The sequence below is a fragment of the Haliaeetus leucocephalus genome, unplaced genomic scaffold (genome assembly GCF_000737465.1).
Source record: "Haliaeetus leucocephalus isolate CR32 unplaced genomic scaffold, Haliaeetus_leucocephalus-4.0 Scaffold339, whole genome shotgun sequence".
Taxonomy (NCBI): domain Eukaryota; kingdom Metazoa; phylum Chordata; class Aves; order Accipitriformes; family Accipitridae; genus Haliaeetus; species Haliaeetus leucocephalus.
The window spans coordinates 14,333,513-14,355,726 of NW_010972775.1; the positions used below are offsets into that span (position 1 = coordinate 14,333,513).

The 22,214-nt window shown below is 43.4% G+C and overlaps 1 protein-coding gene across 1 annotated transcript in view; it reads right to left on the bottom strand.

The window, feature by feature from the left end:
* Nucleotides 1-676: 676 nt before the first annotated feature.
* The window catches only part of LOC104834732 (transmembrane protein 2-like), a 54,366-nt gene continuing 32,828 nt past the window's right edge, over nt 677-22,214 (bottom strand). The window contains exons 19-25 of the mRNA XM_010572295.1: nt 21,352-21,560; nt 9,825-10,007; nt 7,707-7,920; nt 6,847-6,948; nt 4,404-4,564; nt 3,004-3,113; nt 677-900 (exon numbers count right to left, since the gene is read on the bottom strand). Of these exons, the coding sequence (XP_010570597.1) occupies nt 677-900; nt 3,004-3,113; nt 4,404-4,564; nt 6,847-6,948; nt 7,707-7,920; nt 9,825-10,007; nt 21,352-21,560 (1,203 nt within the window). The remainder of the gene's footprint in view (nt 901-3,003; nt 3,114-4,403; nt 4,565-6,846; nt 6,949-7,706; nt 7,921-9,824; nt 10,008-21,351; nt 21,561-22,214) is intronic.

Consider the following 22,214-nt stretch of genomic DNA (forward strand, 5'->3'; position numbering starts at 1 on the left):
CATTGTCTGAAAGGAACGCAAGCCTTTACCCTATGCAGCACATACTTTATCCTGGGTTTTATTCCTGTAGGTCTTTAATTAAATCAGTTGGACAAACATCATTTCACCATTCATTAGCTACAGACAGAAACACATTTATAACTCCTTGTTGCATCCTATATATTCAGTTTGATTAGAAGCTATTATTATAAGATCACTGCATGCTTACCAAGCAGATGTTACTGAGTTCACCTAAGATACCACACCAGATGGACACAGATTTTTTAAAAGTAGACATTAAAGGAGGGAAAACAGGACTGAAGGGAGAATTCCCTACCTCTGCTGAAGTTCATCTGTTTCCCTGCATGTTGCTAAAGTTTCCACATCAGATTTCATTTCCAGTTCCTGTGATACTGGACAGCAGGCTCTTGCCTTTAAAAGTTACCTTTTGATCATAATATTGTAGATATGTTGAAACACTTCTCCTTGCGAAGGGCAGCCCACAGGCTTTTCCTATTCTGCCCTGTGAGGCAATGTTTGAAAAATAAAGCTCTGCCACAGTGGGTAAGATGAGAATATATTTATTAGTTATAAAATATACAAGTGAAGACCATCGGTTTGGTACAATCCTGTAAAAACAAGAGCAGGGTTTGGTGACAGTGGTGGGTTTTGCCTGGCTGGTGTTGCCCCAGCGATGCTAATCCTGGGGAGCCGCAGCCTCTGCAGAGATATGCTCAGAAGAGTGGTTCTGAGAAAAAGAGAATTTTAGCGACACGTTGGCATTAGCTGGACATTGATATTCCTTCAGCTTCAAGGGAACATAATGCTGTAGAGAAGCAGCTTTCTGATAACCAGCATGATTAAGGACTTTAATCCAGGAGGGTTTGGCTTGTCCTTTATAGCCAAGCATGGCAAAACTCCCTGAAAAACAGACACAAAGAGAGTGATCCTCTGGATGGGTCGGTTGACTTACCAGCAACACAGCATGGATTCCCTCCACACATCACAGAAACTTCTTAGCCGTTCTTTTTCCCCTTGGATTAAAACAACAGAACATTTAGGAGAGAAAAAGGGTGATGAAAGAGGGAAAGAGCCTCACTGAAGCTGTAACCTCACCGCATCACAGATCTGCAGGTATTTCAATAAGCTAAGAGAGGTTCCCAGATGTCAGTTAGCAGGAATATTGTTTTACTCTTTATTTTTAAATAAGACTGGTACTTTTTCATATTTGACTGCGTGAAAATGGTTAGGCGCTTTGAATCCTTCTTTTATTAGTTTACATCAGTTTCTTCCTGTTATGCCTAAACTATCCCCCATGTTGACTCTGCTCTGGTCCTCTGCCGTCACAAAGTACAAAGGCATTATGTATTCTTCCATTTTAATAATAATGTCTTGTGTTTATATTATGCTTTTCATTGCAAAGACTCCCAAGGCTATTTGCAGCTGGTTGGACTGAGACTATTCCTGTAAACACTTCTGATTTAAATAAGGTTTTGCAAAACCAGGCAACGAGACCCTAAATCCTGATCCTGCTGGGGTCAAGAGGATCGGGGGGTTTTTGCATTATCTCTGGCAGAAGCAATATGCACTTGGGAGAAATGCTCCAGTCTGCTCTGAAACGCAGCCCCCCCAGCACAGCCCAGTCCTACGTGTGATCACTTTTGGAGCTGTGAAGTCAAATAGCGTGCATACCTGAATCAGCAGGAGAAAGCTCGTGAAGCAGAACATAATTACCCAGACTGGAAATCAGGGCAGACATGTGGGTGAACACCCTTGCCCTTAGGAAAAGCAAAACAGGGGTGGCACGTGATCGGCCAACAGCAGCTTAGTCCCACCGCCAGACACCAGCATCCCACCAAAGTGGCAGGGCAAGGCGACGGCCACCAACTCGCGTGTCCCCAGGATGGGGTTGGCCCTGCTTGCTGCTTTTTGTGCCCCAGGAGCAGTCAGGGCTGGAGGCTGAACCAAGCTCCCAAAACAACCTGGAAGTGCTGCGCCCAAGCGAGCAGCACAGGTGGTTCAGGAAACAAAGTTTGACAAAACAAACAAAAAAGATTGCTTTTTAATCAAAAAATTCCTTTCAAAAGTATTCGGGGCTTTGATGAAAGAATGAAGCAATGAAGTTTCAGGACAAAAACAAAAAAGAGAACCTCAAACTTCTGCTTTTAAAAGGGTGAAATAAAAAACAGCTCTTGGGAATCAAGCACCAAAGTGAAATCACTGTCTTTGCTGTAAAGACTATGCTGGCCTCCCCTGGAACGGTCATAGCAATGAGCTTTGAACTTGAACCAGAAACTGATATAAATTTCAGTAAAGCAGTAGGGAAAAAAAATCCCCAAACCCCCAAGAAAAAAAAGAAGTTGGAAATACCGCCAATTTTCCATCTGATCTCTCCTTGAGAGACTGTGAATGTAATCTGAATCAAGCTTGCTGGTTGTTTTCTTAATTTCCTTATCACTCAAATTATTTATCCAAACCTGGACTCAGTAGCCCCCAGTTTTCCAGTAGGAAACCCAGCATGGATTTCCTAGACCAATGATACCAATGGATTTCTTGCAGCAATCCAAGGTAACACTGTAATAAGAGCTTTCCAAAACTGGTGGTTTCACCTTCCTTCTATCCAAAAAAATAAATAGCTCCTCTTTCATGTCAGGCTATTTTCTTTTTCATCAACCTTTCAGTTTATAATTGTATTTCCTTGCAAAGCAGTTGAATTTTAGAGATGGAATCTTTATCAAATGATTCTTTTTGTTGTTGTTGTTGTTGTTGTTGTTAGAAATACAAGCTACCTTTAGGATGAAAAATTTGCAGCATGCAGATCCTCCCCGGAGAAGTAGGGTCAAATCCCCAAAATAACTCTTCTACTTCACCATCCCTAAGCCAAGAGGTTTTTACTAGGCTACACTGGCATATTGTGGTAGGAAATATACTGATGAGCATTATATAAGTTAGTGCACATTTTTGGTAGAGAAACACACCAGTAATTCTTAAGCAAAAGAAACATGGTAGAATAAATACATTTACCTTCCTTGTGGAAGACAATAGGCTTTGCTGAACCTAACCTGGTGAAAACAGGCATTTCAGAGCTCCCCACCACCTCTGCAATATCTCTAGAGCACACGAGAACAAGTGATCTGAAAAGAAGGACAGTAATTACTGCATGATTGCAAAATATTACTTCATTAGGAATCTGCAAGACATTTAAGGTCCGATTCAGGAAAGTACTTAAGAGCTTGCTTAACTTTAGGAACATGTTTAAATCCCTTTGATTTCAATCACACATAAGCTTTCCTAAGTTTAAGCTTCTGTTTAAATGTTCCTAAATTAAACCTGTGCTTCACATGGAATCTAAACAAGCACAAACGACTGTTTGCGAGTGCATCCCTTATGGGAGAGGGACACTCAGCTGCAGAAGATATTCAGTTCCTTTGCAGTCCTGAGACTCTGAAACCATCTATATCCTGGGTCTGATTTACAATCAAGCTTCAGTCCAGCTTTGGTCTTCATAGATGTGCTTTCAGCCCCCAGTGAATTGTACCTGCAGTGAATTACAGGCACAACTGCTTGCATTTAGCTGAATGCCTAGACTTGCAAAATACACATCGTACCAGAAAATCAAACTGAATGTACGGGCATTGTATGGATATATGTTACTTCATGCACATTTGATACATGTACATACTCATGTGCATAAATACAGATGTAGTAATTCAGGAGCGTTCAAATCTCTGGTCATGAACTGCTCAGAAATGTCTTGGACTGAAAGTCTGTTTTCTGGTTATTTGACCTGCTTCTGCCAGCAGCCAAGAATTTATCTATAAATCTCTGTTGTTCCATGTTTATGTGGCGACACATAAAACCACAAGGAATGTGGGACAGACACAAACAGAGATGATCCAGACCATTGCCAGGACGCATGCAAGGTAACAGAGCCCACAGGCAGGCAGGTCTATTCACTGGCTCACCCAAGAAAAGTTCTACTGGAAAATCTGGCACAACTAAGATTTTCATCTGTCACAAGAGGCAAAAACAATCAGTAAGAGTAAACAGAAACCAACACGCTTCAGAAATGGAAAACTGAATCACTGGCTGCCAGGAAATTGCTGGACACCGGGATAGGTGCACAGGATTGTAAATGTCATTACAAGGATCTTATCTACTCCGTGCTAGAAAATGAATGGTTAATTTAGAAGAAATTGCCAGTTTTCCAGAAAACCTGTTTCTGTCTGCTCTTATCTGTGCAATCCTGGGAGAGAGAGATGCCACTTCTCTTATTATCTGGGTGATATTTTGGATTTGTACATATTTAATCTGTGCCAGATTTCTTCAGAGCACAGGTTTGGTTATGAAAGTAGGTCATTCTCCTTTCTTTGTCTATTAGCCACGGGTTGCTACATGAACTGGGCTCTCAGCAGTTTGCTTACCTCTCTTTTATAAATGTTTGAACATAATCAGTTATTGCACTGGCGGCATTTTCACCAGTAACTGTGTCAAAGTGCCGCCTACTCACGACTGCTCCTGAACATGCATCTAGCACCACAAAGAATATCCCACGGCTATTGAATAGGAAAACTGTGTCATTTATCTGCAACAAAAAACAGAGGTTGGTTTTATGGAGACAGGCTGGGGAGCTTCAGATTCTGATCCTGCTTCTTCATAAAGGAGTTACAAGCAAGGAAAATATCAAGGGTGTACACCCTATAATTTTAAATGTATAATTAGTACAGATAAAGTGACATCACTGATAGATGGTCAGTGGCAGGAGGAAGCAAAACCCTTAGTTCTCAATGGGGTACAGAAACATGAGAAATGAGGTCATTGGCATCTTTTGTGTGTTAGGAAAATACATTTGGGAAGCCTAGAATCCTGGGAGTAAAATGCTTAGTTCAGACTTAATACAGGTTTTTTCCATGTGGGGGAAATTCCTGTCACTTGGCAAAGCAGATTTGACCACGGAGCAAGGGAGAGGTGCTGAAACAGCAGATGGGGGAATAGAAGCGACACATGGACTTTTTTGTTTTCCCTGGAAATGTAAATATCAAAACCAAAATAATCCTTCTTGGTAGGGCTGTCCCAGTGCCTCAGCGATGTTGTAGCACAAGTGACTCCTACTCTCCTTTCCTATGGTGCGGGCTCCTTCTTCAGGTTACACTCCTCAGGATGTGCCACGACATTTGCTTTTAGAAAGGCAAAGGCTCTCTGAGGTGCCCAGCACTGGTGCATCTCCCCACCATCCTGAGGGACAGCTCAGCCTGGGAGGACAACAACATCCACCAGGGAGAGCAACAGCATACCAGGGTCAGGCTGTCAGAAAGCTGAGCCCAGGATACACAACACACCACTGTAATCCACATAGTCGTCCAAAGCCCACGGGCACCAGGGAGTTCAGATACACGCCATCAGAGACATGTGTACACCTCCAGGGAATATAGGGCCAGACTGAATGAGGGAGCCAAGTGTTAAAACGTGGCTTCTGCAAGATATCAGAGGATGCTGAATGCAATAGGGGTCAAGGGTAAGGGAAACATGAATGTCTGGGCCATGGGTGGGCAGAGGGGAGTGAGGAGGAGCAAACACAGACGAAATCTTTTGCCTGGTCCTGGGTCTCTCACACTCCTAAGCCTGGGAAGTGTGTCAAAGTCTGGATGCACATGGAGTAGAGAGCAACCACCACTGCAAATCAACCTAAATGTGAGCCGCTGGTAAAAGAAACAGCCCTGCTCTGTGTCTTGTCCCTGTCCGCATGCTGCAGACCCACCGAGGAGCCAACACAAGGGCTCACGTGGCCCCACGGGAGTTGGAGCGGGGCACTGCTGTACCCACTTCACTCAGTCCCTGGGGAAGCTTGGATTATAAATCTAATACATTTCTGACTTCTGCATTTCATTCAGCCAAACAAGGACAAAACATGTGCTTTGGTAGTGGGGGCTCCTCTGCTTCACTTCTTTATTGCCAAATCTCCCGCACCTTTTAAGATTTAGGGTAAGAATCCTCCTTTAGACATTAATCTATATCATTTGCCTACCCCAGCCTTTACTTCAGCTAGGAGTACATGTGCCGGAAATAAAACTTCCTTTGAAAAACAATACTTTGCATTAAAGCTTTAGAAAAGGCAAAGGAGTTTTGAGGATACTATGCCTGTCCCATGAGTGCTGCACACACACAGGTCTCTGCACTTCGCCGCAGATGAGGATGCTGCCTCCGGTAACACCTACTTGCTAATGGTTTTGAATAAATTATTGATGATGCAGCCAGTGTGCACGGCAAGAAATCTTGGCTGCTCGGACTCCTTATGGATGCTGTACCAGGTTTGCTTGGCATTTGTTACCATTAATTATAATTCAGTAGTACACAGGTATGCAAACCTGGACAGTGTCCTTGCAAGCATGATTTCAGTCACCCTTCACCGTCTAGACAGACATATAAGGCATGTGCAGGGACAACCTGACAGCTCCAAACCCCTTCAGTAGTGAAATATAGCTATTTTTTATCTTTTAGTGCAATGCCAGCAGCAAAAATCAGAAAAACAAACTTGTTTGTTTTCCCCACATCCTTTGTAAACAATGACTTCTGGTGTGCTTCCCCCCCCCCCCCTTCCTCTACATTAGAGTGGTGGTGTTAATTCTTCTTCTGAGGTGATGAAAGGCCTTCTTTTTCCCTAAGGGCTCAAATCCTCATCTGAATAGAATACGAACTCCCAGTGACTTTAACGGAGTTAATTGTAAGGGAGAACAATGCACTTGCCTCTTCCAGGGGAAGTTCCCATTTCCTTCCGCCAAGGCTCAGCAAGATTTTGCAGTAACCTTCCTTGGAGATAAAGTTTCCCCTGTTTAATCACCATTTCAAATGCCGTAAAAGATAACATACCTTAATGAATGCTGATGTCAAGCGGTTTTGTATGTCCGCCCTGCTGAGAGACTGGATCTGGATCCTTATATACTTGACTGATGGTGTGCTAGTGATAGCAAGCTGCAATTACACCAGAGACAGAAACTTAAAAACTGGCTTGCTAACTGGTTTCCATCAACAAAATGACACCAGGTACCAATGCTCGTATATATGATCACAAAACTTTCAGAATTCTTTTTTCCAGCTGTGATCCTGGTTCACCAGGATTATTCATTATTAAGACACCATATATCAAAGGATCACGGCAGTGCTGGTTGGAGGGGACCTCTGATGGTCACTCTGCCACTAAGCAAGTTTAAAAGTTGAATATTTCATATATTTTGCCTGGCTATAAACTCAAGTACAGATCTGTATGAGCCTGAAACAATTCTACAGGATTTAGAGTGGGGTGAATTGACAGTAAATGAGGAGAGAACCTGGCTCTAATTTTCCAGTAATTCCTATTAACCAGAATTACTTCCCAGTTTGAAATTCAGCAGCAATGTCATACTTTGGAATTCAAAGCTAATTCAATCTGAGCCTTCTCAAGAGTCCTTTTTTCTTGTTTAAAAGAAAGAAATGGGGAAAAAAGGTACAATGAATGTGCATTCACATGCTTCCAGTTGGGCAATTTCTTTGAGGCTATCGTTGAAGCACAGTACAAAAAGCTGCAGAAATTCAGAGCAAACCCCTTCCCTCTCCACAGGTTACATGATGCTGGGCAGATTCACGAGTGGGAATTCCCTACGGCTTTTCCTTATACGCTGTGAAAATTAATTGACCTCATGTGGCGGCACATACACTGCATAACCTCAGATGCTGTTTCATGCGGCGGGTACCTGTGGGGCCCCACACGCCCTGCACGGCGCAGCCGGGTGCTGGGACATGGGGCGCTGGGCAGCTGCTGGCCTCTCCGGGAAGGGGTTTGGGTCACAGCTCCAGGTGTCCCCTGGATACATATGCGCCATGATTTTAACACGTTCGCAGCCTTGCTGAGAGCAGTAACTGTGCCCTTTACGAGCTTCGTGGGCTTGCAGGTGAACAAAGAGGTACCTACAAATGAGAGCAAACAGAGGGATCAGAGCCACCGCGTGCTTACAGGACGGGCTGAGCAGAGGCAGGATCTGCACTTGCTAAATTGCATTATCCCTCGCATAGCCCAAAACAACTCCATCTTAGACTGGTGTAATATGGCACACTCGTTGCAAAATGGGTCCTGCAAGGGTGCAGGTCGAGCTCCCCTCTCATCCTGGCATGACACGACCTGCAGCACTTGCAGCCCGTACGCCCAAGCCGGCTGCCTTTCCAGGCAAGCATCGTGTGGGGCAGACACCCCCTCCAGCTCCAGGCACCCGGCACTGTCCCCACATATGGTGGCATCCCACCAGAGAAAAAGCAGCAGCAGTGCTCAGGCTGTTGTGCAGGAAGAGACAGGCTTGCCTGTAAGTACCAGCATCTCCCCTCCAGCTCTCTGCATTGCACTGTCTTGGCCCGCAGGCAGAGCTTACCCCTAGGCATGCATGACAAAAGCTCGAAGGCAGCCAGGTCTTCTGGCCTTTGGAGTTAATTTTTTCTTTCTAGCTATTCTAAGTATGTTTTCAATCGTGTCCATTCTGCAATTCAGGCTGAGGAAATTATATAAACAGCTCAGTTCAGCTCCAGGATCAAAAAGATGCATGAGATTTAAAGGGATTTTTCATTCTATTTCTTTTAAAACTAAATATTTGTTTCTATTTGTCTGGAAGAAGGAATGAGTAAGCTTGGTTCCTTTCCAAGGAACCAGCATGTGGGGTTAAAAAAAGAAGGGGAAACATCCCACTCATTATGAAATAAAGTCTAAAAAACAACAACAGGAAGAGAAAAAAGCCAATCCCATAACTTCTGTACTCTGAAAGGCTAAAAAGAAATCACTGCTGAATTAAACAGAGAACCAAAAGGCTGATACTGCCAGAATTAAGTTAGGTTAGACCCATCAAGCTGCATGTACCAGGTCCTGATGGCTGCTGGCAGCTAATGGCTTTTCCCCCACAGACCCACACGTGTAACCATTTTCCCCGCTATTCAGTAGTAAACAACCTGTTTACAGAATTTGGGCAACTTTTTTTTGTTTTCCAAAAAAAAGAAAAGAAGGATTAATTTGCAAATTGTTATTTCACAATTCCTATGTTGAGAGAGACCTGGCCATCAGCAAGGAGCCCGGTTAGCAGGGAAGGCATTCCGGGATTCGATTGCTCATGTGTTATGGTTAAATGAATAAACATATCTCATCTTGTTTTCAAATCTGGCATTTGTGGATTGATTCCTGAAGTAGCTACTTAGTCAGGTGAAGCATCATGGGACCAATGGTTAGACCACAAAACACTTTTTTCCTCCCTATTTTAGCTGACTGAGAAACACGGTTTCGTAATATGTTTTTTTAACCAAAGGTGTCCTAGAGTCTTACAAAGATAGTGCAAGATCTCTAGGACTCTATTCATGCCTTCAAAATAACAGATGTACTATGGCATTCTCCTTTTTTCACAAAATCTGATTTTTAGACTGTGATGATTTTAGAAATCTCTCTTCATGGGAATATGAAGAAGTTGAAACTTCCCAAACTATCTCAGTGTTGGAGCTCACTGTCATGGCCCTTTGGGGTGCAATGGATTTTAACAAATATTTACACCACACCCACACCTGCAGCAATCTGAGCAGCAGGGATGCCTCAAAGGAGCTACGTCCAGCCAAGAAATCGGCCATTTTCTGAAGAGCGATGCAAATCATTGCTCGGTGATACAGATATAGACCTACCCCAGGTACTCCAGCTATAAATCCATTTTGACCTGAAATCAGTGAAAAGACCACGCAAGATGGATGGGCCTGAATTTTAACTATGAGAAAGGGAAAGGAGGTGCTGGGGTTGGTAAGAGAAAGACCCCAAGGGTTTGCTGCTCATTCAGGGGCAATGCAGGGCTCACCCCGATGCTCTGTCGAAGTAGAAGAGCCGCTCGCCGGTCCCGTTGAGAGCGCTGGCCCGGGAAGGAGCGGCGAGGTAGTGCTTTACACTGTGCACCGTCCCTGTCCGTCGCTGGTAGATATCCGCCATCACCTGGAAAACGGCTGCCCTGGGGTAGCAGAGGGCAACATGCAGCCAGTCTCCTCTGTCAGCAAAAAGGGGAGGCAGGGGGAAAGAGAGAAAATGCACTTAAGGGCTTGAGTACAAGAGAGAAGGTCTGCAGCCAAGAGTACAGTCTTCAGGGGAAAACAAAGAAATGTCCTTTGAGGTTCCCTTCCTCCTTTAAAAAAACACAACAAATCCTCAAAGCCAAAGAAAATCAAATTTTTTTGCTTTGTCTGGAAACAACGGCTGCTTACTACGAAGGTCTGATGCAGGGACCCCGGCTGACCTCAGAGGACTTTGAGGCAGGTGCCAGGATGGCTTAAAACCAGAGATTTTCTCTTCCTTGCCCCATAAGGCTGAGGTACAACCAGCCACATACCCACTCGCGTCTCCTGAGGCAGCCAGGGCTTGTTTCAGTTCATCCAGAGCTGCTGCAGGAGAGGGAACCGGCATCCAGCAGACATTTCACCGGGGGCACGGATTCAGGAATTAGAAAGTAATCTCTGACTTGAACCAGAGCCACAGTCTAAAGAGACCTGCTTCCTCCACTTTACAGCAAAGTTTATTATTATGGTTTCCATTAAAATCTCCCTCTCCAGGGCTCTTTCTTCAATGTCAGTTTAGAATAACTAAGGGTAAAGTTAAATCATCTTTTAACTCTTGTCTACCACAATTTCAGCACACACATTTACAAAAAAATTGCCCCCGTGGCTTTCCTTTATCCTGTGAATCACATTGCCACCCTCATGGAGAGAAAAACTGGCTCCAAGCTAGAAACCTTTGTTGCAAGACTCAGAGCCAAAAGATGCAGCTACGGTGCAATTTGGGTACTGATGGGAAGGATCTTCTGCAAAAGATCCCAACACCCTTTCCTGTCTGTGGGATGCACTTGTACTGTGCAAGGCAGAAAGCCACAAGAAGTTTACGCTTGAAAAGAAGAACTGAATAGCAAGACAATTAGCTTAATTATTTTTTTTCCTTTCCACCCTCTGAAGTGGCTCAGTGTGCCACACCAAAGTGCCTGAACCACTACTGTGGTTAGGTTTCCTTATATTACCAAAACCATCCAGGCTTTAAATGTAGTCTTTTAACTACCTGGCTCCCTGGTTAAAATGTGAGAATACAAATTTGGCTTAGAGAAAGACAAATACCACTTTCATCGGCTGTCTTTCTGGGTCCTACAAAGCTCAGGAAGACAAAGTTTCTCCAAAGCCTCCCCTGAAATGACCTGCCACCCATCCCCGCCTGCAGAGCGATAAATGGGGGGGGGAACCGCTTTGATTTGGAGAAATCTGGGAATTTGCATGCCTAGACCTCTACTTTGCATTACACATGGAGAGCACAAAAGCAAAGCTATTTCAGTCTTTTTCTGGTTTTCTCGTTAAAACAAAACAAAACTATCTACAGGGTGGAAGAGGGGACAGGCTGTTCTAGAATAATAAATCAAAGCCTCACAAAGACCCATCAGCTTAAGCCAGATACTGCCCTCTAGATTTTAACCAACTCCAGCTGTGTCATAACACAGGACAGCTAGAAAACGGATATATTTTCAGATGATTTGGCCTCTGACTAGAGGAAATGAAAGAAATGCACCAGAGCCATATTTGTGGAATATTTTTAGGACAGGGTCCCAAGACATTTGGCTGTTTCATAAGGGTGATTTGCATTGCGTTAGCACATTTCATCCCCTGAAGACACTATCACAAAAAGGGCTTGTCATCTCCCTCAGATGCTGGGAACCAGCTTTGGTGCTGGGCTACACTGGCTGCCACCTCCCCAGGGAACAAGAAAGGCACTAGAAAACAAAACCGGAGGGTGAAAGAAAAAAAAAAAGCGTGAAAAAAACCACAGCTGTGACTGTCTTGAGTAGCCAGGGCATTTGGGAATATGAGTGCTAGAGTCTAGCGTACACGTGAGCAGGCTGAGTGAAACGTGGAAATAAATTATATCAAGATTGAAAAGATCGAATGAAAAGCACCTACTTTGGAGTTTGTGGAGGAAGAGATGGAAATAAGTACATTCCCACAAAAAAGGTCTTGGGAGGAGATGTGAGAAGGGAAGGTATTAGAAGTTATCCTTTATGTAAATATAGGAAAGAATAAGGCAGTTATTTTCTCTTTAATTTAGCAGTATTTTAGCAACTTCCTATTTAGTTCTTTACTTCAGTTCTGTTTCTTCAGCTTGTACAAAATCCACCGTAAACCCTCCCAAATACCTGGCTGTGTGGCTGAACTGGGCTGCACCATTTCCAGGAAAAGCAAAGCAAGAAACACCAGCACTGCTGCAGGACGGTCCGCAGGACTCTGCCTTGCAGCTGGCCGGCGGATGGGGGTTAGATACCTCTTCTCCAGCCCTTGCCAAAACCGAGGGAGAAATGCAACCTCAGGCAACAAGCAGCAATCAGGCATGGGACATCTTGGACATTGTAGTCGAAGTAAACCAGATGTGTGTGTGCCTTCCTCAGCCACTGCGCTGGCCACTGAGGACCTCCTGGCTGGGTCTCCTGTGCAGAAAGCCTTCCTCTTTTTCAGAGTGGTCAATAAACTGGTGGCTCCTGCTTTATTTCTCTGCTGAAACCCCTCAATTCTGTCTTATTTACCAGCTGCTACTCTGGGGTGAATATTTGCAGGCAGAATAAGAAAAATTTGAACCAGCCTAAATATCTTGTAGGGCATTAAGTCCTTGTTCTGCCACTCTCAGTACTGGCACATCAGCTGGGATCTTCCCAGGTGCCCCGGAGGCTTAGGGCCACATGCAGCGCTAGCAAGAAGAGAAAACACTGAATTCATAGCAGATCCCAAATTATGAATTCGGAGTAATTTCAGACCCCTGCCTGGATGCTGTGGGAACATCTGTAGCTTTAGGTGCTTTTATGCTTAAAGACCAGCACAAGCAAAGGTGAAAAAATCATTTAAAACACAAGGGGTAGAAGTCAGTCTACCGATAAACAAAATGCTGTCCAATGTAGCAATACACAGGGCTTGTTTTTTTTAACTTTCATTCTTAGGAGTTTCTTGCAAGAGAAACCAATAAAAATATTCTCAGGTGGGAAGTCTGACTTTGGAATTAGCTGTCAGTTTAAGTGAAAGTCATATTAACATGTGTAGGAAATGAGCTATTTAAGATATTTTCACCCCAAAACTAAGTAACTGTGTCCACAATCTTTTCTAGTGATAAAGTTGAGTTCATTTTATTAGTAAGGAACATTCTTTCTTTTTTTGATTCTTGTTCTTAATCAGGCCAACATTTTCCTATCTGTTTTTACCAAAAAAAAAAAAAAAGGCATTTGAAGGAGAAAATCTAAATATGCACTAGCAAAAAGTCAGTGTTTAGTGGGTCCTAACAGTTTCAAACACCACTCGGAAAATTTTTGAGAGTCTGCCGACACCAGCATGTATAAAACCTGACACTTCTGCCCCTCTGTTACTGTCATTCAACAATCCCCACAGTGCATTTCATGCATTTTTATGAATGTATTTAGCCTGTTTATTTCCTTTTGGAAATGGCTGGATGAAACAAACCCAAGAAGCCTTTCTTTTTTCACCGGGATATTGGCATTTGCAGTTCTGGCTCATTCAGGTGAAGCAAAAACATCAGACAAAGTGTTAAAAAAGTATTCTTATGTTTTGGCAATGAGCAGGCTTCCTGGGATAAGCAATAGCAAAAAAGGACAAGGGAAAGGCAAAAAACACAAGCAAGAGGTTTCCTGTTCTTGGACATGTGGTAGATAGAGATCTGCACGTACACACATACATACCTCATTTACAACCCCCAGAACACCCCCCAGTTCAACCCCAAACTCCCAAAGGCAAAGCCACTCAGAGAAACGTGATCAAGCAGGCGAAGGAGGGGAGACTTTTGCGAGTGGTGGGATGTAAAGTGAGTCATGTAACTTGGAGATGAGGTTTGGCTGGTGTAAACATGGAAAGAGTGCATGTCTGGGACTCTCACTGCCTGGGACAGGACAAATAACACTTGTTCAATATCGTGAACGTGCCCCTTGACTACATCGGATGGAGTATCAGTCCTGGGCAAATGGGTATGATCTAGTGCTGGGGTTGCTGGTTATGCTGGATGTCAATCCCGGCTGTATTTTAGCAAAGGGAATCTCTAAACTGATGAATATTATTCTAGAAAACAGTCCCACCATGTTTATTGACATGGTGTGTCACGTAGCTGATGACCATGGAAGTGCACAGTCCAAATCCTGATCTCACTGATGAAAATCTGGGGTAAGCTAATGAGGGAATGCCATAGAGTACAACTAAAAATTACTTATTTTTTCCTTGGGCTCGAAAAAACAAGAGACTTCCATCCAGTGAGTCAGTCTCCCCCAACTGTTATTACTCCTGTTTAAAAACAACCCCTCTGACATTTTGGTCAACATCTACGTGAGCTGAACTTTCAAAGGGAGTGAGACAACTGGGAATTTTGAACTTTCCTGTTCATAACATGGGAACCAAGCAGAAATCGCCACATGCTGCTTTGGTAAGTTTGTCTCTCACAGGCTGAATTTTGAACTTTAAAAGACAAAAAAGCAAAGCCACCATTCAGCCTCCAACCCATCCCAAGAACAAATCACAGGAGGTCAATGCTCCTTGCCCTCAATCAGGATACAGCTGTTTTTTGTCTCCAAAAATGTCTCCCAAGCTCACACCAATCTGCCCAGCACCAGGCTGAATCTACTCTGGCACAAAACCTGCTTTCAGGACAAGCCACCTCCTCTTCAGCCAGCACCACTGGTGGGGAAAATGCAGTGAGAAATACCCACACACCTCAAAGGTGCTGAGAAGAGTGGAGAAAGGACTGCAAAGGAACCTGGCCACATCCTTACCACTTTCTCCCAGTTCAAGCTCTTTTCCTTGAACACACATTTCCCACCAGCTCCCTGCAGCTGTCGCTCGCTCCTTCTCTTTTTCTAGATATCATTTTAACTTTCTGCCTTCAGCTCAAGTCCATTAAACACATCCAAAACCCCCACGATGACAAACACGGCTACTGGGCAAACATCCAGCAATTTTTTTCAGGACCTTGTTATTAAGGATAGACTCTTCTGGAAGACAGCTTGCTGTGGGGATAGTAACAAGTTAGGTATGTGTTTAGCTAACTAGAGTTGTGTGTATTGGGATTTAAATGCCTTTCCTAAATGTTGCTGTTTAGGAAATGACATTAAAAATTCAAAAGCACAGGCCATCTCTTAATATAAAGTAAAATTTTTGGTTTTACCCATGTGCCTCCTTAGGCAAAAAGAATGATTTTTGCTTTCGTGAAGCTCAACAAATTATAGAAGGGATCATGCCCTGAGGTACACTTCTGCTGATACTCATGAAACAGGGTCTGACTCAGCCAGTATTTGGCTCACAGACAATTGTATTCAAGCAGAAATAAGAACTTCCTGCATTTAAATACAGTACATCATCTTATCATCTTTTTTCCCACCCTACACGCTTTCATGGAGGAATCGCATCCCAATTCAATTTGTATCTTTTTTAGTGCATTCCCAAGTACTCTATTGCTGACTGTTGTGTATTTTGTATTTTTCTGCTGCTGTGCCTCAAGATGCATGTCAGGTCAGGAGAGGCTGGTGGCTCTGAGGAGCCCCAAGCCCCCCTCCATGGGCCAGGAGAAGGGTGAAAGCAAGGAAAAACCTTCAGGTTTCACGTGCCAGGCTTCAAAGTGACAAGCAGCCTGGATTGCCACAGCCATCTGGGGAAAATCTGATGCTCAGATTGCTCTAATTCATGCTGTAAAATGATCAGCTCAGGAAGGACGTCTCTCCTCAGTCACCTTGTTAATCCCGGCCGCTGCCACCGGACCAGCTGCAAGCACAAGCCATGGAGGACAGAGAGCAGCAAGGGATGTAGGCGGGGAGGCAAAGACAGGGCTTTAGGATCACTCGAACATGAGGATGTCAGCACCCGCTTTGGCCCAGCTGTACTGAAACAGTGCAATCTGCGACCTGGTGTTCTGGCAAATGTTTTAGCTTCTTTCCAATTTTTAAAAGAAGTACCTTGTGGCTTTCATCCATGGGTTGACCTGTGGGCAATTTAAGGGATTTAAATAGACAGAAGGGAATGCAAATATATCTGCTGACTTCTGTGTTGTGTGGATGATTAACTCTGAATTACAGATGTTATCAGGAGGGGCAGGCTATGAAACCCAAGTAGCACTTTACTTATTATTATTGGAAATAGTGCTGGTGTTACTTGTATTGCATCCAGATCTGGGGGATTGAGGTCAGAACTCAAGTACATACAAGAACAAGCAGTCACAGCCTTGAACTGTTAGCTCCACTTTGAAATACTAATTTTGCCTTCCTGTGCATTTATCAATCTTGGAAGCAAGAGGAAAAGCTCATTAAGAACTAATCTGAAAAAGAAACAATTTCGGAAATATCCATAAACTGGGCAAGTCTGCAACAAGCACATTCTAGCCTTGTCTTGTTATCTTTCTTTTCCTCCAGACCTTATCACCGCTAAGGAATTTAATCGCAGAAATGACAAGTAGTCGAAAGTATGAATCAGACTGGCACTGAATAAGAAGCCGTAGGAAAAACACCTACCTACACAACCCTGACAAATACAAATATAACAAGTCCCCCAGAGTCTCAGTGCAGAAATGGGCTGGATAAGTTTGCTTGCAGTGAAATCTCCACCTTTGCAACCTTTCCAGGTTGCAGCATCCTGGAGGCTTCATATCACCCAGCGTCCAAAGGCTCCACTTTTTTTTAATAAAGAATTTAGACACGAGCTCATTCCAGGCTCTTGAATTTTCAGATAATTAAGATTATTCACTAGTGAATATGAAAACAAGCCCTAGTGCAAAACTCCAGCCTAGCAAATACAGGAGTTGAGCAGTGCACCTGTGCCCATCCCTGCACAAACACCGCAGCAGGGGAAAGGCTAGACACGTGCCCAAGCACACACACAGACATCTGCCCTTTTGCTTGCTGTTGACAAGAAATTTGGCCCTCCCTGCCAACTTTTTTTTTTTTTTTTGAAAGGCTCTCATAAGGATCCAACTCCTGCAGCAAGGCACCAAAGAACATCAATATTATGAGCCTCACTGTACCCCTCCAGGTGAAGCTAAGAGGGTGCCAATGAAGAGAGCCTGGGGGATGCTGCCCGGCACTGTCCTTGGAGCCAGCATCTGTCAAGAGAGGTGCACTACAAAGGAAAGCCCCTGCTAGCAGGACTGGCAATCTACCCACAAAAAATACCTTCTTTATACTATTAGCTGCTCACACTTCCCTGAATTCTTTCTGTCGAACCATAGCGGAGAGCCCTAATAAGGGAAAACCCTTCCCTCTGAGCCTTAACAGAGCGAGTATAGAGATATTTGCCTGTGCTCATTAAAAATGAGGAATGTTTAATCTAATTGCCACTGCCGTTCAGGCTGCTTCAACAACACAACTTATTACACTATACTTCAGATATGTGCTTTGAGGAGATTTAATTCTTATCTCTAGATGTGCTGATAGCACAAAGAAGCCTGGCTGATTTACTGAACAGCACTGTGCCTTTGATAATAGTATTTGCCTTAGCTTCTTCTGTGATTAGAAAATTTGCACAGGCACAAAGCCTAGGCCATTAAATTGAAGGACTTCACTTCTGAATTTGCTTACTGTATGAAGTGCCAATCTTTGTACTGTCTTCCAGCACCTGAAAGGAGGCTCTTACTCACAACTAAATAAAGTTTTCCATTCTCTTCTCCTGGCTTACCAGCCTCTCCCCCATCTTCTAACAAGCTTGATACTCTCTGCGGGCCTTTGTGCTTCAGGATAGTAGTTTTGTGGAAAGCCCTTAACTCAGTCTTACAGATAATTCTCATACTTCTGTGAAGCAGAAAAAAAAGAACCCAAGAAAACATATAAACAGCTCTGAAGGGGTGGAAACCGCTCCAACAAAGAGATGAAGCCCATGGAGAAGGGGTCTGGGTCTCCGTTCATGAAGGTTTTGCACACGCTTTATGCCCAATGAGAGCAATCCTCAGCAGATCTAGACTGGCTCTAGAGCACACTTCATTCCTGGTCATTACAATTCCGGCTGACGCTCTCCTTCTGTTCACTTGCCAAAACATTCAGAAGTTACTTGTCCTGAATTACCTCCTTCCAGAAGCATCAATACCCAGCCACCTTCTCATCCTTACAGGGAAACTCCCAGCCATTAAACAGACAACCCTACATATAGCTTAAAAAGGCACTTCTTCTGAGACAGCTATGCTCCCCAGCACCCTGAAAACACAGCCTGCGGGTCTGGTCCATGGCTTTTTATTTGCCCATCAGTCAACTAGTGACACAGCTACCCTGACAAATGCGAACAAGTACATCTCTTACGGGAAGGGAAGTTGGCGTGCATTAAACAGCTCATTTGCACCACGTAGCCACGGATGGCAGGACGTGGAGACACAGCAATTTTGTCTGGTTTAGCTAAGTATTTTGATGGAAGTGAAGAAACTGAAGAATTACTCTAAACATGGTTTGAATCAGTGTGAGGAAGACACAAGTACTGCAGCAACCCTTCAGGTGCCCATGATAGAAGGAAAAAGATCTGCTCGGTTACTGTGCCCGAACTGGTGTCCTCCTCCACGGAGTAAACCCATCTGAGTGGTGCCTCTGAACTCACTGGACAAGATTCACAGCTCGCAGAAAGCAGTGCTGCCAATTTCAGCTGAGTCATGTGAATTCATCCCAACCAGCTCCTGCCCACCCCAGGAATCTGGACATTCCAGTCTTTTAATAGACGACTGGACTGGCCTGACTTCTGTTGGGTCTTTCTGCAGTGCTTCAGAGGCAGGGAAAGTGTTAATCGTGCAAGCATTCAACATCAGTGCTGTGCCTGACCTCCACAGAAATCCAAATCGTGGTACACATCTCCCTGTCAAATTCCTTATTTCCCCTCTGACCTTCCTTTAGCCAATGTAGAGCAAATCACTCCAGAAGCATGAGGGCTGTCTAGCTGCAAAGGCAGCATCCCAGATATATCTATCCATCATTTTACAATGACAAGACTAAAAATAGTTTAATTCTTCACTCAGGCTATGTCTGAAATTATTAATCCTAGAATATTGCTATTGAAGTTTATCAGACATTTTTTGGTATGCATTACATATTCTGCACAGATGTTACTTTGTTAAGAGCTCATTCTTTTTGGCAGATTATTCAGTATTTTGGATTAAAAAAGAACAAACAAAACATAAAGCCACTTGAGACAGGTAAAAGTCTTCCCTGATTTTCTAACTCTGATTACTCTGGCCTCCACAATAGGAGATTTCTTCCATTCCAGAAATGATTGGAATACAATGTTCAGTAAAGGTCATACATGGAACTGCTTAGGCAGGCACTTGTTTTCCTTCAAAGTCTTAAATCCTCTTTTTCACCTCAATTTCATTACCCTTCCACAGGCATCTCATTTCTCCATGTTTTTGCATGTGGTTTGGGCATTTCACTATTGCCATTGCATCAGCCTTAAGTCTCGCATTAGTTAGCATCCAGCATACTTGAGGTGTACACAGAGCAGCCACACATTTAATTCCCGATTATTTCTTAGCAAGATGCTCTAAATGAAATTAAGTAAAGTTGTGGTTTTCCATTGTTACAGTATATTTCTTGTTTATAGTTCTTCAAAACACATACCTTGCCAACTGTTTCTGGATCAGAAAACTCCACAAACCTTTGCCCTCTTCACATAACTGGTTTCACACAAGACAAAGAGAACCGCAACCACATTGTGGTTTTCAATAGTAAAATGTAGTTAAGCTGCTGCTTGAACAAGAGCTAAACTTCCAGGCTGAGTTTTACCAAAGACCCCGTGCTGCCTTCAAATTCGAATCTGTACTTGAAGATCATGGGCCAAAGCCTTGGCAAGTATTCATCGGCACAGTGACAGAATAACCACCAGTTACCCTGCAGAAGACTTAGTTCTGCAATTGCAAGGAAATAGCTAATCATTTTAAGACAGATAATAATTGCAATGTTCAGCTAATCCGTGGGTGACTAATGGGTTTTCCTCTTCCTTAAAGTGCACAAAGATATATTAATACAGAAAACAGTGATTTAATTCTAATAACTCCTCCATGACAGGAGTGTCCAAACAGTGATCCTCCAGTGACTCGGTCATAGCCCTACAGCTACTACATCTTTAACTCAAGAGGACCAGGTATATGTCACTCACTATAATGGGCATGTATACAGAGGAAACATTGCCCTTCTCAGCTACATTCCCATGGGGCTTCATCATGGGAACTAAGGACAGTATTTTTTCCCAAATTTCTTCAGCTCCAAAGTTCAGAGGAACCAAACAGATCTCAAGCTTTTGCCTAAACTATCCTAAGATAAAACCACAGCAGTGACACTCTGCTGGAGGAGCAGCAGATGGGTGTGGGGTTTGGTGGATAATACTGGATGGACTTGGGAACTTGCCAGATTTACCAGCAGTACATGCTGCTTCACGTCCTTGGCGCCTCTGACTTCTTTCGTGTCAGCTATCTAAAACCTGCTTTGCAAATCTGAGCCTGTGTGTGGCTGGGTTTTGTGTAATCATGGAAGATTTCATTTGCATACTTCTGTCCTTTTATTGCATTGTGTTTTTATCAATAACTGAGGAGTCACATAAACTGCAGAACTCAAGGTGTTGGCCAGTTTTTTTGTGGTGCTCATCTCTTGCAGCATCTCATCTGTGCAAACCATGGCACTGTCTGTCACTGCTAAGCTGACTGGACTGCAGGACTCCTTCTGAACAGTTGTACCAGTGCAAAGCACAAGTCATTTCACAAAAGTAAGAAACGGTACTAAAAACCATAAATGAAATTATGCAAAATGAAACATAATGCAAGAGAAAAAAGTAGTATCTAAAATGGATATACCCTGCTTTTATATAATGCTAGAAGAAAACATGGGAAATAAATACAGCACAGCCTACAATTTTGCTGTACTGAGTCCTAACGTTTTAAAACTTTCTGTAAAAAGAAACAGTGATTGCAGTGCTGTTTGGATTACAGAAGATGCAAAGCTCTGTGCACATTCTGATGTATTTCTGCACTTTATATATATGGGAGATAAATTATGTGTGCAGCAACTAGTACAAACAAACGAGCAAGAGCCAGAGCTCTTCTGGAGGGATTTCAGGGACAGCAGGCCAGGACTTACTTGGATACTGTTTCAAAACTTTCTGGAAAGAGAAACCTCTCTGCACATCAAAAAAGCTGGAATAAAGTGAAAGCAGAGGCATCTCTTTGCATCTGTAAGTGCCAGCCATTAACACCTTGCTTCCACACTCTCAGAACTTGCTGAGACATTTGAAAGGTCACTTGTGAATAACCTGGGAAATTTTTAAAGCTCCAGGCCTTCTGGAAACAGAACATTTTCTAACAACATAGGGCAGTACCTGTTGAAGTTGATCGGGTACAGGATAATATCCTCAGGTGCTCTGCCATCCCACTGGATGATATAAGCTTGCTCGAGCATGACGACAGGCTGGTACTGCTGGTATGGTGCTCCTCTGTTCACGCCTTGCAACCGCAAGGGATGGGAATGGTATGTTGCTCTGGCAATGGATAAGGTCAGATTCTCGGGGCGTCTGGCCTGAATATAAAGCTGAGGGTGAAAGGAAAATGACAAACATATCCATTAAACCAGCCAGGCGCAGCCGTAACATGTGCATTTGATCATCGTTGCCTGTAAATGGTTTTTGCCAATGAAGAGCTCAGAACATTTGGAAAGTCACTGAAACATTTCCAGTTCAAATAAAAAGGTAAAACAGAAATAGCATCTGCAGCCATTCATGGGGACACCATGAAGTGAGATATGAATTGTACAGTGCCATAAAAATGTTCACTATTCAAAGTCTTAAGGGAGAAGGGTAATCAAGGAAATACTGCAAAGTAACTCTTTTTTATGAATTCAAATAATTGCACTTTAAAAACAGGCTTATTCCATTGAAAATACAGAAAACTCTTAAGTTATTTCAATGGGCTTTGGATTAGGTCCAGTTATGTAATGGAATCCACATCTTTACTCTCAAGTAGCAGACTAGGCTGAAATTTTGGGGGCTAAAACTTGATGGCCTGACTACACAACCTTATAGACTAAATACCACGTTCCACAGGCTTCAACAGAGAGCTCTTCTGTGCAGGGACCGACAGATCAACAGATGCCCTTCACCTGTAGTTCAAATCTACAGACCAATTACAAAACTACACTCTGGTTGTATGCTTTTTCTGCCCTGCCATTACCCAAATGAAGGCCGAT